This window comes from Dermochelys coriacea, chromosome 13 (genome assembly GCF_009764565.3).
Source record: "Dermochelys coriacea isolate rDerCor1 chromosome 13, rDerCor1.pri.v4, whole genome shotgun sequence".
NCBI lineage: Eukaryota > Metazoa > Chordata > Testudines > Dermochelyidae > Dermochelys > Dermochelys coriacea.
In genome coordinates this window covers 455,761-473,336 of record NC_050080.1, presented here as the reverse complement: position 1 = coordinate 473,336, position 17,576 = coordinate 455,761, and the positions used below count along the sequence as shown (strand labels likewise).

Below are 17,576 nucleotides of genomic sequence, written 5' to 3'. Positions count from 1 at the left end.
GAGATGAAGGCTGCAAAAATGGAGGTGGCTTCACTTTTTGAAAACTTTCTTTACCTTTTGTTTCGTCACCCTCCAACATGGTGCCTTTGGCTAGTGGGTGAGCTTCAGGGGGTAAATGGAAGGTAAATGTTTAGTAGAAGGGTTTTAAGACACTTGGGTTCCTAGCTGAACCAGCAATGTGGCAGGTATCCCTCAGATCCACCTACAATTCACAGTTGGACTCACAGAAATGTCAGTCAACCAATAGGAAACTTGATCTGATACCAGGCAGCATCCTCCACCACTCCAGAGTGCATCTCCCCAGGCATATACAGGGATGTGATGCTCATAGTGTTTAATGCCAAATCAACAGTATATAAGACCTTAACTATCAACAAGATCCCAGATCTGCTGAGACCAGGTCCAACAACATTACAGCCCTGCTGGCCCTGGCCCTTCCCATCCCCACTCTATTCAGTGCATGAGAACCAAAAATGAACACTCAGAATGGCAGAAGGCAGGACGTGTATCCAGGGTTGTGAGTTCAATCCTTGAGGGGGCCATTTAGAGATCGGGGCAAAAATTGGGGATTGGTCCTTCTTTGAGCAGGGGGTTGGCCTAGATGACCTCCTGAGGTCCTTTCCAACCCTGATATTCTATGATCTGAGTCCTGAGAAGGGCAGTGGAGGGTTAGCCAAATGGCATGATTGAATAGGTGGCAAGAAGCATGAGTGCCGGAGTTACTGGGCCTGCAGGAGAGAGGAGTTAGCAGGGACTGACAGAGAGATTCTGAATCATCAACTGACCAAGCCCTCCTCAGAGACGCTTGCTGAGATGACGTGACAGAGCAGCACAGTTAGACCCAATGAAAGAAAATGCTCCTTAGGGCATGGCTACACTGGAAACTTCAAAGCGCTGCTGCGGGAACGCTCCCGCGGCAGCGCTCTGAAGTGCGAGTATGGTCGCGCGCAAGCGCCGAGAGAGAGCTCTCCCAGCGCTCCTGGTAATCCAGCTCCATGAAGGGATTAGCCCCGAATGCTGGGAGAGCGACTCCCAGCGCTCGGAGCCTGTCTACACTAGCGCTTTAAAGTGCTCACACTTGCTGCACTCGGGGGTGATTTTTCACCCCCCGATCCAGCAAGTTAGAGCGCTATAAAATGTAAGCGCAGACAAGCCCTTAGTGCATTACAGAGGGAGCAGGTGGAACCCATGCCGTAGGAGGCCCCTTGAGTCAGTTACTCTGGCAGACTATTAACAGTGCTGGGAGGTTTGCAGGCTAAGACCAGGTTGACATTAGCTTTGCCAGTGTAGCTATTCTGACTTACTACCCCAGCAAAACACTCCTAGTGTGGACAGAGCTGCCCTTTTGCCAGTGTAGCCTACTCCAGTCCCCCGAGCGAAATAAGCTACACTAGTAAAAGCACAGTTTTGCTAGTATAACTGCAAGAGGCTTTGTCAGCACCACTCTGTCTATCAGGGATCGCATCTCTTCACACTCCAGCCAACAGAGCTAAGCCAGCAGAAGTTTGTAGTGTAGACCTGGCTGTAGACTAAGGCTTTGTCTACACTATACAGCTGTGTTGCTAAAAGTCAGGAAGCGTAAACACTGTTTGTCCGCACTTTTGCCAACAAAATACTTCCACCCTGTACGAGCTGGGTTCACCTTGTCAACAGGAAAGCCCTCCTGCCAACAACAGCCATTTACACTGCCATTTGCTGAGGCAAGACTTTTGTCTTGGGTGCGGGGAGGGGCTTTTTTTAAGCACCCGTGAACGACAAAAATTTTGTTGTGCAATTGGCAGTGTAGACAAAGCCTCAGTGTGAAAAGGACTCCTGTTTCAGGGCACACCCTGACAAGCTGCAGACAAAAGCAGGGTTTCTTCCTGCCAGCTCTGAACAATTGGCCAGGCATGTTGTGGTTGTTTCCACCTCCCCCGAAGCACTAACAATAGTAGCCAGTGCCAGAGGTGCTATAAAAAACTGGACAGACCGGCAGAGTAACGTGAGCTAGTAACTCCTTACGCTCCAAAAAGCAATAGACTGACAAGTCTTAGGCCATATTTACACAAGCGAGCTTACAGCAGCACAGCTGTACCGCTGCAAGATCATTTGTGTAGCCGCTCTATGCTGATGGGAGAGCATCTCCTAATGATACAGCACTGTCCTCACCAGTGCTTCTGTCAGTGTCACATGTGTCGTTTCAGAGTAGCAGCCGTGTTAGTCTGTATTCGCAAAAAGAAAAGGAGTACTTGTGGCACCTTAGAGACTAACAAATTTATTAGAGCATAAGCTTTCGTGAGCTACAGCTCACTTCATCGGATGCATTTCCGATGAAGTGAGCTGTAGCTCACGAAAGCTTATGCTCTAATAAATTTGTTAGTCTCTAAGGTGCCACAAGTACTCCTTTTCTTGTCACATGTGTGTGTTTCTTCTAGGGCTGTCGATTAATCGCAGTTAACTCATGTGATTAACTCAAAAAAATGAATCACGATTAATCACAGTTTTAAACGCACTGTTAAACAATAGTATACCAATTGAAATTTATTTAATATTTTGGATATTTTTTCTACATTTTCATATATACTGTATTCTGTGTTGTAATTGAAATCAAAATGTATATTACTTTTATTATAACTATTTGCACTGTAAAAATGATAAAAGAAATAGTATTTTTCAATTCACGACATACAAGTACTTTAGTGCAATCTCTTTGTCGTGAAAGTGCAATTTACAAATGTAGATTTTTTTGTTACATAACTGTACTCAAAAACAAACAATGTAAAACTTTAGAACCTGCAAGTCTGCTCAGTCCTACTTCTTGTTCCATCAATCGCTAAGACAAACAAATTTGTTTACATTTACAGGAGATAATGCTGCCTGCTTCTTATTTACAACGTCACCAGAAAGTGAGAACAGCTGTTCGCATGGCACTGTTGTAGCTGACATTGAAAGGTATTTACCTGCCAGATATGCTAAACATTCGTATGCCCCTTCATGCTTCGGCCACCATTCCAGAGAACATGCTTCTATGCTGATGACGTTCGTTAAAAAAAATAATGCTTTAGTTAAATTTGTGACTGAACTCCTTGGGGGAGAACTGTATGTATAAGTAGGGGCATAGCGAGCAGATCGAGGGACGTGATCGTTCCCCTCTATTCGACACTGGTGAGGCCTCATCTGGAGTACTGTGTCCAGTTTTGGGCCCCACACTACAGGAAGGATGTGGATAAATTGGAAAGAGTACAGCGAAGGGCAACAAAAATGATTAGGGGTCTAGAGCACATGACTTATGAGGAGAGGCTGAGGGAGCTGGGATTGTTTAGTCTGCAGAAGAGAAGAATGAGGGGGGATTTGATAGCTGCTTTCAACTACCTGAAAGGGGGTTTCAAAGAGGATGGCTCTAGACTGTTCTCAATGGTAGCAGATGACAGAACGAGGAGTAATGGTCTCAAGTTGCAATGGGGGAGGTTTAGATTGGATATTAGGAAAAACTTTTTCACTAAGAGGGTGGTGAAACACTGGAATGCGTTACCTAGGGAGGTGGTAGAATCTCCTTCCTTAGAGGTTTTTAAGGTCAGGCTTGACAAAGCCCTGGCTGGGATGATTTAACTGGGACTTGGTCCTGCTTTGAGCAGGGGGTTGGACTAGATGACCTTCTGGGGTCCCTTCCAACCCTGATATTCTATGATTCTATGATTCTATGTCCCCTGCTCTGTTTTACCCGCATTCTGCCATATAGTTCATGTTATAGCAGTCTCGGATGCTGACCCAGCACATGTTCATTTTAAGAACACTTTCACAGCAGATTTGACAAAACCCAAAGAAGGTACCAATGTGAGATTTCTAAAGATAGCTACAGCACTCAACCCAATGTTTAAGAATCTGAAGTGCCTTCCAAAATCTGAGAGGGACAAGGTGTAGAGCATGCTTTCAGAAGTCTTAAGAGAGCAATACTCCAATGCGGAAACTACAGAACCCACACCACCAAAGAAAATCAACCTTCTGCTGGTGGCATCTGACTCAGAAAATGAAAATGAACATTCATCGGTCCACACTGCTTTGGATTGTTATCAAGCAGAACCTGTCATCAGCATGGACACATGTCCCCTGGAATGGTGGTTGAAGCATGAAGGGACATATGAATCTTTAATGCATCTGGCACATAAATACCTTGCAATGCCGGCTACAAAAGGGCCATGCAAATACCTGTTCTCACTTTCAGGTGACATTGTAAACAAGAACCAGGCAGCATTATCTCCTGCAAATGTAAACAAATTTGTTTGTCTGAGCAATTGGCTGAACAAGAAATAGGACTGAGTGGACTTGCAGGCTCTAAAATTCTACATTGTTTTATTTTTGAATGCAGGTTTTTCTTTTTTACATAATTCTACATTTGTAAGGTCAACTTTCATGATAAAGAGATTGCAATACAGTACTTGTATTACGTGAACTGAAAAATACTATTTCCTTTGTTTTTTTACAGTGCAAATACTTGTAATAAAAATAAATATAAAGTGAGCACTGTATACTTTGTATTCTGTATTGTAACTGAAATCAATATATTTGAAAATGTAGAAAACATCCAAAAATATTTAAATAAATGGTATTCTATTATTGTTTTACAATGCGATTAATCACAATTAATTTTTTTAATCACTTGACAGCCTTAGTTTTTTCACATCCCTGAGTGACATAAGTTATACTGACAAAAGTGCTAGTGTAGCCTAGACCCAATGTGTGAGTGAAGCCCCCAGTCTCCCAGTGCATCTTTTCCAGGGGCATGGCCTGCTATTCTGCTCAGCGTGTCTCTGCTCGAGGTGGGGACTGCTTCCCTGCGTGTGCGGGAAATCAAATATACATAATGGGAAGGCTGTGCCCCCTCTGCAGGACTGAGAAAGGAAAACAGGCCCCCCAATGTCAGAGCCACAGAGCACCTAACAGGAGTTGAGAATCTGCTAGCTAGGAAGGAGGGAGGTGCAGCCTGCAGCAGCCAGGCACAGAGGCTCGTGAAAGCTCCTGCTATTTGCCAGCAAAGAATTCTGGGACAGGCTCCTAAGAAGGGCCTGTGTGGCTCAGGCAGCTGCTCGAGAAGGGCTGGATCCGCATCTGTTGGAGATGAACAGTTGGGGGTGGGGTGGGGGAGGAACAGTCCGGGGGGCCTGCTGCCTCACATAGCACTTCCCATGGTGACCAGCCTTTCCTGCTTCCTGTTCTTGGCACAGGCCCCAGGCCATGCAGCCGCCAACTGGAGAGGAAGAGAGAATAGGGCAGAAGGGAACTGATGAGGGGGAAGGAGGACGACTCACCCTGGATATCCAGCAGAGAAAAGTGGTGGTTGTTGGTGGCTTCTGGGGCCAGCGTGAAGTAGAAGCGATGGCCACTCTGAGGCTCGTCACGGTCCACGACACTTATTGTCTGAATTAGCTACAAGAAGAAACCAGAGGTAAGAGATGCTTCCCTGGGGCTGATGTAGAGGTCTCAGCTTGGGGGCTCCTCGCAGCACTGGGAATGGGCAGCATCTCCCCCAAGAGAGATGGAAAACCTTTACCAGTGCCATCAGATTCAGCTACTTCCACAGCCCCTCCTCCATGCACCTGCAGCTGGGCAGGAAGGGAATGGCATTGCTCCCCCCCGGGCACACAGCACCCTTCTCTTCCTGAAAGGTCAGCTCTCCTGGAAGGAGAGGCAGTTGCAGCTCCACAAGCAGTGGCTACCAGAGTAGTTTTGAGAAGAAAATTGCCCCTCAAAGTCATACTCCAGCAGGGTGAAGTCCTGTCCAAACCTTAACAGTTAGAGAACAGTACCAACTCCTTAACCCTGAGGCCTCACCATGGACCTCACAGCTGCGTGTGCTTCAGGAGGAAGATTGTAGAACCCTTCCCAGATACACAGACACCCAGTCAGGATGTGCCATGCCTAGTGCAGACATTTCACACGCAAATACTGCACATGGCACAATGCTGACTGGGAGCCGGGCGTTCTGATTACCTGGCCGGGCTTGGCATCTTCACATACCGCAGCCTCGTACGGCGTCGCCAGCTCGGGTGGGTTGTCGTTCACATCCAGGATTCGGATACGCAGAGATGCTCTAGACACCTGAGAATGATTGTCTGAAACAAAACGATGACATCGGTGAGCGTCCTCAGCCAGCAGCAGGGAACTTATCCCATCTCTTTGTTGTCTGTCAGCAACCCTTGTGGTCAGTGCAGGTGAATCCCCAGGTGCGGAGAGACACACCCTAAGTATTTATTCGATTTCTAACACAATCATTGACACACCTTCCAGCTGCCTGGTACATAGATTAGCTCAAGTGTGATGCAAACATTTCCCCCACAACTCAGCAGCATCTGTACAGTGTCCCTCAGCAGCACCAGCCGAATTTCCATGTGTGAAACTCAACTGCTGGGGACTGCAGCACTGCAGCTAATAAGGTGCCTCTCTCAGCAAGCGCTAGCTTTTACGGTGCATGTGAATTCCAGTGGCAAGAACCTGCCACTGATCCAATGGTGAAGATCTCCCCCCTGGCCAGCTTCCACAAGCTTCACTCTTGACACTGACAGATATGGGCATAGGCAGAGGAGGTCTGTGAGACTAGACCATCAAGGGCTGAAGGCATCACCTCAGTGAAACTTCAATAAAGCTGAAATGAAAGTACAGTTGGAACGGGAGAGAGAGAGAGAGTTACAAATCAATACAAAAACAAACCCCATTCTACGTGTCACATTCAGTCCCTTCCCTTCCTGCGGCTCCCCACTCCCCGGCCCGTGCCTGGACATTCTCTAGAATGCCAGGTCCTTGGCCCCAGGGCTCCTGTGTTCATTGCCGGCGAAGCATCCAGTTCACTTTGAACTCTACAGGAAGGATGGGTTTGTAGATAATCGCTGGCACCTGGAATCTTCCCTGGGTGTGACCTGGCAGCCAGTGCAGAACACCGGGCACAGGTAATGTGTCTGCATGAGTGTGCCCTGTTCAAAAGGACGGGGTGGGGGGGGAAAGTGCACTTCCAGATGGTGTCCAGGGACTAAACCTAGCTCTCAGAGATAACCTATGTCTCAGACCATGACCTCCATGACAGTTATGTTCCACTGGAACCAGGAAGCTGTTAATTGTTAACGGAAGGCTTGTCAGTGCAGAAGGTATGTCCTTTATGGGAGCCAGACTTGGACTATGGAACTCACTGCCACAAGGGATAAGAGTCTCACCAGGTCAGGAACTAAATGCAAAACTCAGCTTTGAGAGTCGGTTTTCCTCCAGTAAGCTCTTCCCATAGATACACAAACACATTATTAAAATCAATGCTGGTCAATCTAAACTAGTCAAGCTGTGCTCCCAACAGACTGGCAGTGGGAGACAGAGAGAGGTTGCTAACATTAATTCTATTTTTAAATCTTTGGGAGGCCCTAGATACAATGATGATGGGAGCTATGTACGTCCTGGATAGAGAGATTCTAAGGCAGCCCAAGGGCCAGCACGCTGCAGTCATCTAGCACTGGGATTTGAGGCACTGATGGCTGGGGCAAAGTCTGAGAGAAGAGAATGCAAACTCCTGGCAGAGGCATTTCTCCCCATTACATTCTGTGAATCCTGGATCAGGCTGGGCAGAGCCTGACACCGCAGCCCATAGCAGCTCACAGCTGTTCCAAGTGGGTTACAAATAAATGCTGAACCAAAGAGGGGCAGAAAAGGCCTTTCCACTCCCCACTCACTCAGCACTGGGGTCTCTAGGGCATGCCAGGTTGTGGGGGGGGGGGGGAAAGAGGTGCTCAGTCTCTCTCTCTCCCAGAGACATCACTCTTCCTCTCAAGGGAAGAAGAGGAGTGTTATGTAAAAATTCTTCCAGAGCAACTAAACACTGGGGCAATTCCCATCTTACAAAGAGAAACCCAGATGCACAAGTGGGAAGATCTGTCAGTTCGGCTTCACTCGACCCTCATCAGCGTCAGTCATTGCAAGAGCTGGTGCTCCAGCCCCGAGGCTGTAATGCCCATGTCAGAACAGGGGTTTGTGGACAGGGAACAGGGTTCAGCTGCATTTCAGGCTGGCGATAAGTCTCCAGAGGTCTTTGGTTCTGCCCCTTCAGGGACCTGTCCAGTGTCTGACCCTGGTGTGTTGAATACTGTGCGCAGATGTGGTTGCCCCATCTCAAAAAAAAAATATTGGAATTTGAAAGGTTCAGAAAAGGGCAACAAAAATGATTACGGTTATGGAACAGCTTCTGTATGAGGAGAGATTAATAAGACTGGCACTTTTCACCTTGGAAAAGAGACAACTAAGGGGAGATATGATTGAGGTCTATACAATCATGACTGGTGCAGAGAAAGTAAATAAGGAAGTGTTATTTACTCCTTCTCATAACACAAGAGCCAGGGTCACCAAATGAAATTAATAAGCAGAAGGTTTAAAACAAACAAAAGGAAGTTTTTTCACACAACACACAGTCAGTCTGTGGAACTCTTTGCCAGAGGATGTTGTGAAGGCTAAGACCATGACAGGGTTCAGAAAAGAACTAGGTAAGTTCATGGAGGATAGGTCCATCAATGGCTATCAGCAAGGATGGGCAGGAATGCTGTCCCTAGCCTCTGTCTGCCACAGGCTGGGAATGGGCGAAAGAGGATGGGTTACTTGATGATTCCCTGTTCTGTTCATTCCCTCTGAAGCACCTGGCATTGTCCACTATCAGAAGACAGGACACTCGGCTAAATGGACCTTTGATCTGACCCAGTATGGCCGTTCTTATGTTGCTGCTCTGAGCCCCTCCCCAGCCAGGGTTGGCTGAGCTTGTGCAGCCATGCAGCACTCCTCGAATGCCACGTTGAACTCTTTCCAGCTGTGCTGCTGTGCCTCCAGAGCATGAGTACCAACCCCAGGGCACTGCTAGGAAGCAGGGCACAGACTCCAAAACTGGCTGTGAGTTCTGCACATAGATTTCCACAACCAATTACCAAGTGTACACTGCTCAAGGACTGTAACAGCCTAAACATGGAGTCACAGGCAGGCCCCTTGGGTTCTCCAGACTATCTTATCACTTAGGCAGCATACTATTGTGATAGCTGGTTGCTTGCACCATGCATCATAGCAATATTCAGGTTGCTTTTACCCTGAAAGGGCCAGTCACTTACCCCAGGTCAACTGCACACCACAAGCTCATAGCCAATCCTCTAATAAACTATACAGAGGTTTATTATATAGCAAAAGGAAAAGGAAAGTTATTTCCAAGGGTAAATAAAAGGGTCAATACACACACACAAATGAGTTACCACCTCACGTTTCCAAAGATAATAGAAGCTTCTATAATAAGCAGGCTCTAGATGTCTTTTAGGGCTAACCCAGGCTGAGCACTGGGGATCTCTTGCTAATGCCTTGTCTGCAGAGTCCAAGAAGCAATGAGATCCAGTTCCTCCCTGTCAGGGGTTTTTATTCCCTTCCCCCCCTCTGTTTTCAGCTGCAAACTCAGCTGACGGGAGGAATTCACGTGCAAGACTCGTCTTCATGAGATGGGGGGCAGGGTGAGAGTAAACAGCAAACTCTCGAGTCCTCTCTAACGTTCCACTTCAGTCCATCTGTTGTTGCTGGGCCTTCCCTTTTGGACATAACATCTGTTGGAGACCAGCATTTCACACTGGTTAATGTCCCCTCCTGCCTGGAGAGTTACAGTTACAACGGCTTACAATGCAAACGCTCAAGTGAGATTAATGCAGGCAGCAATGCCCCAGCGTTCAATACAGTCTAAACACTAAACTCATTCTTATACTTCCAACCCGTTTTAACATTACTAACACCCAGGTGAGCTGGACTGACTCCACCCATGCATTTGTCAGGGTTCAGCTGAAACACGGGGACCTTGGCATGAGCTGGCACCTGGTCTGCCAGAATCACAAGCCGATCTCATCTTGGTGTCCACCTGCTTCTGCTGATACTATATAAATATTCTAATATAACTGTGTTATCCATGTATTTGTACAGCCTGATCCAACCCTCTCATTCCATGATGAGCTGGGCAGTGGCAGAACTGGCTTGGCTCCCCTGGAGCCCAAACAGCAGCTCTGTGCCTTGCTGCACCAGGCAGCTCCTGCACTTACCTCTGCCTAATAAGCTGTGTGAGCTTTATACATGTGGGATGTGCTAGCTTGTAGGTAGCTTGGAGCTCTGATTTGCTCCTGTTTGTTTCTGCCCCATGGTACGCACCTTAAAGGTACATTAATTCCTCTTTATAATATTATAAATCACTCCAGAGGGCCTAATGCCTTCCAAAGCGCTTCACTTGCTTCCAGAAATGAAAAACCCTAATTCTCTGGCTCCTTTGTTCCCCAGAAGTTATAACTCTGGAGAGGCCCAGCATGGGAGGGAGCACGGCTTGTTGTTAAAGCAGGAGCCTGCTGCCTGTTTGTTGATAAAATTAACTCTGGTCTGTGAGTCAGATGGAGTTGTACCCGGGGGAGAGAAGTATGAGCACAGCTCCATAATTATCTGAGAACCCAAACCCTCTCCCCAGAGCCCAACTTCGCCCCCCTCTCTACTCTCCTGTTATCGCTTCCGCTCACCCAGACCTGCTGCTTTGGTGATTAGATGGGTGTTTTGGGGGGAAGGAGGCAGAAGTCGTGACTAAAAGCCTGGAACAATTTGTTATTTTTAAGAGAATGTTAGTGCAGCAAAATAAACTGCAACTGCTTTTAGGAAGAAAGGAAGCTAACAGCAGCAGGGTGGGGAGGAAGCTGGGAGGTGGAAAATTTGAGGGGGTGGTAAAGAGGTGTGTCTGGGTTCCAGCTGAAGGGGTAAATGAGCAAGCGAGCGAAAGGGGTTTGATTCCAGCAAGTGATATGGTAAGAGCATTTTATCTCCTTCCCCAGCAGCCTGGCTCCTCTTGCAGAAAGATGGATAACCTTTCCCTGCAGTTTGATTCTAAAGTGAGCTGGCATTGCCCTGAAGGTGATATACAGAGAAGGAGATGAGAAAAGGCAGAAAGAAAGGATGAGAGGAGGAAGAGAAAGACTCAGATCTCTCCTCGTCTCCCTCCTAACCTTACTCTGACTCCCATCACCCATTCAGAGCACAAACAATTAGTGGCAATAGAGCATTCATTATCATGACTATTCTTAATCACTCTTATGTATTTCTACAGTGCTAGAGATACCATGTGCTTGGCACTGCACAGACACATTTAAGAAAAAGACAGCTGTACGCCCCAAGGAGCCAGATCTTAACCCAGGATATTTAAATCTTTCCAAACCAGTCAGAAGGCAGCATGTTTCCTACTATGCCATCCTTATGGAACTAGCTTGCAGCCCTTTAGCTGAGGTTGCAATCAGCGTATGTTGATATTTAGAGTCAGAGAAAACAGCACAAACCCCTCCTATCATCACAGCATCGAAGTCAAGGAGTCTGAAGAAATATACTGTACATGGATGGTGGAGATATCTTGTGCTAAGATACATTTATTGAGCACCTGTGACCGTCTCACCTGTGCTTTGCCTGCTGACTTGTCTCCCCCAGAGCTATCAATAACATTCCACGCCTGTGAGCAGTTTCAAAGACATGCCATTAAAAAAAAAAAAAATCACCTGCCACACAAAGGTCTCCTCCCTGCCCGCACCACACCCCACCTCCCAAAAAAATCACCCTAAATCACTGAAGCTTGAGGCCCATATTCATTCCAGGGTCTGATACCTCAAGAAACACTGGGGTTAGAAATGGGAGCATCATCTTTGGAGACCCTTCCATAGGACACATGGTATTTCTTTTCTTTTTGGCCCTGCTGCATCGCTACCTGCTGGGCCTTTGAACAGAACATTGTTGTGTATTTTTTAAAAAGCTGTTTAAGGGGTTACTAAAAGGTATTCTTTACAAAACTCTCCTCTCCCTCTGAGGCACCGAGTTTTACAGGGGGAAGAATACAAAAAGCAGCCTCAAAAGGTTTTTTAAAAACTCTCCTGATATGTGTTTTCTGTAACTTATGGGGTATAAGTAGAATCAACAATGGTCTGGGGTAGATGGGATCAAGATGTATTGCAGTGCATGTGTAATGAACTGCAAGATTTACTCCTCCTAAGTACCCCAAACCTCACACACCAGCACCCAAAAGAGCTTTGTAGCACCCGACTCCCACATAGTGTCTCTATACGTGGAATGACACACACACACAGACATGTGCAGACATGCCTACGAAGTCATAGCCACATGCTAGTGTGTGTACAGCAGCATGCACGCACAGACCCATGGGCAGAAAGAACCACATTTTCATAATATTAGCCAGACTGTCAACCCGAGCAAGAGAAGGCAGAGAAGTATGACATCATCAAACAGAGCCTGCCAGGACTGAGGGGGTGGAACATGCCAAGGAGGAGTGTGATCAGTTTAAAGAGAGCATCATCTTTCACTGCTGCAACTCTACTCTGTATTCCAGCTCAGCTGACTGACATGCAAATTAGTTTAATTATTTCTTCTTCTAAAATAAATTATATTTTGCAGTGGCTGCAATATGTTGTGTCAGGCAAAATTACATTCAATATTTTTAAACTAATTGATGTCAGCCTTGAGAAAACCTGATTGACAGCAGCAAGGAAAATAGGCTGCTACCTAACCGGTTGCCTAAATTAAAATTAAACATGCCAGTTTTCTGCATTTCCTCCAGGAGTCTGAATGCCATTAATCTGAAAAGACTGAGGAAGGAGACATGAAAAACACACAGAGCAAGGGCGAGATGATGGAAACACAGCAGTGCAGTGAAGGAGCTGTGGACCTGTGATTGGCAGTTGCCTTCGCCAACCTGGGCAGAAGTATTTGCAGATCCATTTGAGTCCATCACAGTTCCAGCAGAAGTGCTCTGCAACAATATTCGCCTTCAGCAGAAGTGCACTGAAAGGAAAATCTAATCTCTAATTCCTTCCCTACCCCAGATAAATCTTTAGAAACCCAGGATAGGCAGGATATTACTTTGCTCTGTGCCCTTTTAACATGGGTTGCAGTCTTCCATGGCCCCATTGAGATCCAATGCTTCTGCACTGGAAAAATCCTGGCTGGAACATACATTAAACAGGGACTGTCTGTCACACTGACTGAGGCACATGGAACCCAATTCTAAGGCATGGTCCCAAATCCTCCAGCACAACGGTGCTGAATTCTGAGGCACATTCTGACATTTTTTCTCCGCTTCAAATAAATTCCAAAATAAAGAGTTTTTTCAATGATGAAAATAACCCAATCAGAGCAGTTTTCCTGGTGTTATTTATTTAGATACTAAATTCTAATTATTCCATGCTGTCCCTGGTTTTCAGTGTGCAGCAGATTCTTGTATTGACGGTGAGTAACTCTGCAGGCTGTTGTTGATGGAAGCTGGAAGTTTTGGTAGCAGAGGCTTTTGGCAGTGATGAGAAGATGCATCTCCTCTTTCCTTACCTGCTGACAGGAGAGGAAGTGATACGAGGTTTTTGTTGATGTGGCTTCAACTCTTAGTTCTGCAGCCCAGAGATCCTGGACAGCAACGAGCTGCCCCACAGGTCCCACCACACCTAGCAGCGGTGGATAAACGCGCTAGTTGGACTTTTCTAATTAAAATGATCCCCACTAACAATATTTTTTACACCAAAACTGCCACAAATAGGCTTTGGATTCAACCCGCCAATGAACTGAATTATTTAATATTCGCACTGCTAAGAGGACTTGAGGAACCGCTCTGCTTGGCGCTGGTCAGTCCTCAGCTGGAGTACTGCGTCCAGTTTTGGTCACCGCTGTATTCAAAGGCTGTAGACAAACTGGAAAGGATCCAGAGGCGAGTGACAAAGATGATCAATGGAATTGGAATGCCAGTCATAGGAGCAAAGGCTGAAGGACCTGGGTATGTTTAGTTTGGAAAAGAGGGGGGACAGGATAGTGGTCTTCAACAGACGGAAGACCAACAAATTCTGAAGTGTGCTTCCAAGGGAATGCCATTACACTTGGTTGCCAAAGACATTCAGTGGTGTGAGAGGACTGCCAGTAGTGGACATGGACTCAATGTACAGCCAGGCCACCTTAAGGAGCTAGAGCTTCATGCAGGCAGCGATGAGTCTGCAAGGAGGCTACGTCCCTATGGGATTTGCCATTATCCAGATGATGAATGGTGTTTTAGAATCCTTTGCAAAGTCTGTACACATCACTATCGCATGCCCCATATGAGGAAATCTGTGCACCAGAAGGTTCACACCTTTGGTGGAATTCTGGGGAAGGTGCAAGAGCTGTTGGGGAGGCTTGGGGCAGACAGCATTAGTTTCAGGGCAGAGGCAACTGGTTGCAGGGTCCCAACTGCCAAGAGGGGTGTCAGTACCTGGAGATGTGCTGAGAGGCCCAGATCTTGGAACAGTGTCTAAATTCTGCCCCGCCCCAGCAAAATAGGAACCTGTGGGATTTAGCAGTTGGATCCCTCTGAGCAGTCGAGTGAGTGTCCAATGGGGGAAGCTCAGCTCGATCTGTGATAACTTCCACCTGAAGACTCAGGCATTGGTAGTTACATTCAGGTCATGCGCTGAAGGTTTCTCTGCAACTGTTTGTCCTTGTTCTTTTAAAGGAAGTTCCGCTCCTGCGGCACATCTCTGGAGACACAGATTCTGTAGCCAATTCTGTCACCCCTGAATCTCAGGAAACACTGTGCCTATCATCATGCTGAGTAGACTGGATGATCTAATATGTCTTTTCTGCAACAGTACTGAAATGGTGACATCACTATCATTGCCATAGCAACTGATTTTGAAATAAACCCAGGATTATTGTGTCACTGCAGAAGCCAGATACAGGAGGGAGCAACTCTTATTCCACTCAATCTCAGTGGATTAGGAAGAGCAAAATGACATACAGTAGAATATTGGGGTTGAATATTTGGCCTGCCAGTGTGTGCACAAGAGTGGTGCTAGAACAAGTGAGTGCATACCCATTTTTCACAAGTGCAGACATGAGTGCAACTGCCAGACTGTGCAGGCAAATGGCTGCTTGCACATTCACATTTGCAGGTACAAGCAAATGCATGTGTACTAAACATGGGAACCTAAAATCAGAGCCTGAAGCTGAAAACATGGCTCCTGAGTGAGTGGAAGCAGCATGTAAGACCAAGTAATGTATAAACGGCTCTTATCTCCCCTGAGTCCTGCCCTAGCTCAGCGGCATGAGAGTAATTAAATTGCATCCAAACACAATGCTCTGATTAAAGCCAGTCTCCAGCAGGATGATTTATCATCTCAATTACCAGCAGTGGACACAGCAGTCAAGTCCTCCTCATTTTACATGAGCAGAGAGGAAAGCAGGAAGAGAATCACAAATATTAGCCTAAGGAAGGTAAACAGCTTGTGTGTGAAATGAAGATTTATCTCAGCAAACACTTGGCCAGATTTGCTGAACAATCCCCAGGTTTGCTGGTTGGCTGCACAGTTACCAGGGCCCAAATATTCTGTCCATTGCCAATTGGCACAGACAGGCAACCTGGAACAGGGGCTTTTTGCTTGTTTCTGGAAGAGTGAATCTGACCCTATTGTCTTCACCTCAAATAGCCCATATTCACAGCCACACTTGGAGAGTTATGGGTGTGGCCTTAGGCCCTGTCCCTGCTTTTTCTCTGATGTGAATGTACCGTTGGTGAAGAACAGTAACTGAGGTGTGGCTCCAGCCTCACAGAGGGCTCAGGGAATCCCACAGGTGAACATGTATGGTGGTTCATTTATAGTGCCTCAAAGTCCCAGTCAGGATCAGGGCCCCATATCAATGCATGGAGAGTTCCTGCCTCAAGTTACTCACACCCTAAACAGACAAGCCAGACAAGGGGTCAGGGTTAGGGAGCTCGCAAGGGGGAGGGGGAGGGCCGCTGGCAATCATCACATTAGTGCCCTGCATTCAGTCTTTAATTGATCATTGGCTGGTGGTAATGGTGGGTGTTTGAGCTAAGAGCAGAAAATGGGGAAGGGGAAAAAGGGAGTGTAGGGAGACAGGTACAGATCAAACACTGTCAGCAGACATGGTTTCAGAGTAGCAGCCATGTTAGTCTGTATTCACAAAAAAAAAAAAAAAAAGGAGTACTTGTGGCACCTTAGAGACTAACAAATTTATTTGCCCAGGGCGTCGGAGGAGCCACCACTACCCCTGGCTCCTGAGTGGAATGGGGACGGGGAGTTGTGACGAAGTGGGACTGTTCTTAATGTTTTATCTGACTACTGTGGGGGGTGCCTCAGTTTCCCCTATGCAGTTCTTAAGTATCTAGGGGGTGGGATAAGGGTGTATGATCATTGTAGAGCCCTAGAAGGCAGATGTGTGCAGGGGTCTGGACACAGAGAATGGCCGACACGCTGTTTCCTGGCAACTGATGGCCTGGGCCCTTCCCCCCTGCAAGGGGAGAGCTAAAGGGTTGGAGAACAAAGGAATCCGGTGCCCTCCTGGCCCGGGAAAGGGACAAAGCCCAGAGGAGGAGGGGCTGGACAGCGAGTCAGTTTGGGGCTGGCTGGGGATGAGAAGTGAAGTGCAGACGGGGTTGTCTGCTTCACTGACCCCAAAATGGACCTGGCTGAGGGGTCCTTTTTGCTGCACCTACAAGCTCTGTTTTAGACTGTGTTCCTGTCGTCTAATAAACCTTCTGTTTTACTGGCTGGCTAAGAGTCACGTCTGACGGTGAAGTTGGGGGGCAGGACCCTCTGACTTCCCCAGTACCCCACCTCGGCGGACTCGCTGTGGGGAGTGCACAGAGGGGCAGTGGATGCTGAATGCTCCGAGGTCAGACCCAGGAAGGGGGAAGCCGGGTGAGCTGTGTGTCCTACAGACAGGCTGCTCCCAGAGAGGAGACTTCCCCAGAGTCCTGCCTGGCTTCGTAGGGAGCAGGTCAGAGCATCGCCCGGGGACTCCGTGACAGGAGTCCCTTAGTTCCCTGGGCTGAGTGACTAGCATGAGGAGCTATGGACCTGACCCAGGGCAGGAGGAGGAGCTGTATGGATTTGTCTCCTCTTTTTGGAAGTCGTGTGATGAGTTTAGTACAAGGCAATTGCCTATGAAAAATGGGGAAATACTCTGCCACCTGTTTATACTGAGCCCCAGCGCTGGGCGGCCACGGCCTCCTCCCATCAGCGCCAAGCCGCAGCACTGCTCTGGGTTCAGCCTGACATCCGTTATAAGGCCGTATGCTGAAATTCCTTCTGTCACTTTGAAGGCCTTACCTTTACAACTGCCCTTTCCACCAGAGAATTCAGACATAAGTTGTACTTTAAATTCAATATCGGCCATTAATATTTCATGATTACAAACTGTTAAGGGTAATGTCACTGGCAGGAAGGTCTGGACAGTTAAAATGGATGAGTCAGAACTTACTGATGGGGAGAAGTCAGAATACTAAAGAATCTCCCCAGCTTTTGAAGTAATCCAGTCTGACAGGCCTCACTGCTGGAGGGGAACTGCAGCATTTACTGACTTGTTCTGAAATCCTAGCTGCTGTGTATAAATATTTTCCTCCTGATTCTTGTCACCTCATGTTTGCTATAAAAGCTGAGTTGTTCTGCACCACCAACATCCTCTGTGCTGGCCACTGCTAACACAGCTTCATTTCCATGCCCTCAGGAGGTGTGTGCCCCTGCTTTGGTAACAATCTGTACCAGCTG

General features: G+C 47.2%; 1 protein-coding gene across 8 annotated transcripts in view; it reads right to left on the bottom strand.

Moving 5' to 3' along the window:
* The window catches only part of CDH22 (cadherin 22), a 177,231-nt gene that overhangs the window by 18,756 nt on the left and 140,899 nt on the right, over positions 1–17,576 (bottom strand). For all 8 annotated transcript variants that reach the window (XM_038369499.2, XM_043495891.1, XM_043495890.1 and 5 more), the window contains 2 exons: positions 5,968–6,089; positions 5,286–5,403 (listed from right to left, as the gene is read on the bottom strand). In XM_038369499.2, coding sequence (XP_038225427.1) covers positions 5,286–5,403; positions 5,968–6,089 — 240 coding nt within the window. The remainder of the gene's footprint in view (positions 1–5,285; positions 5,404–5,967; positions 6,090–17,576) is intronic.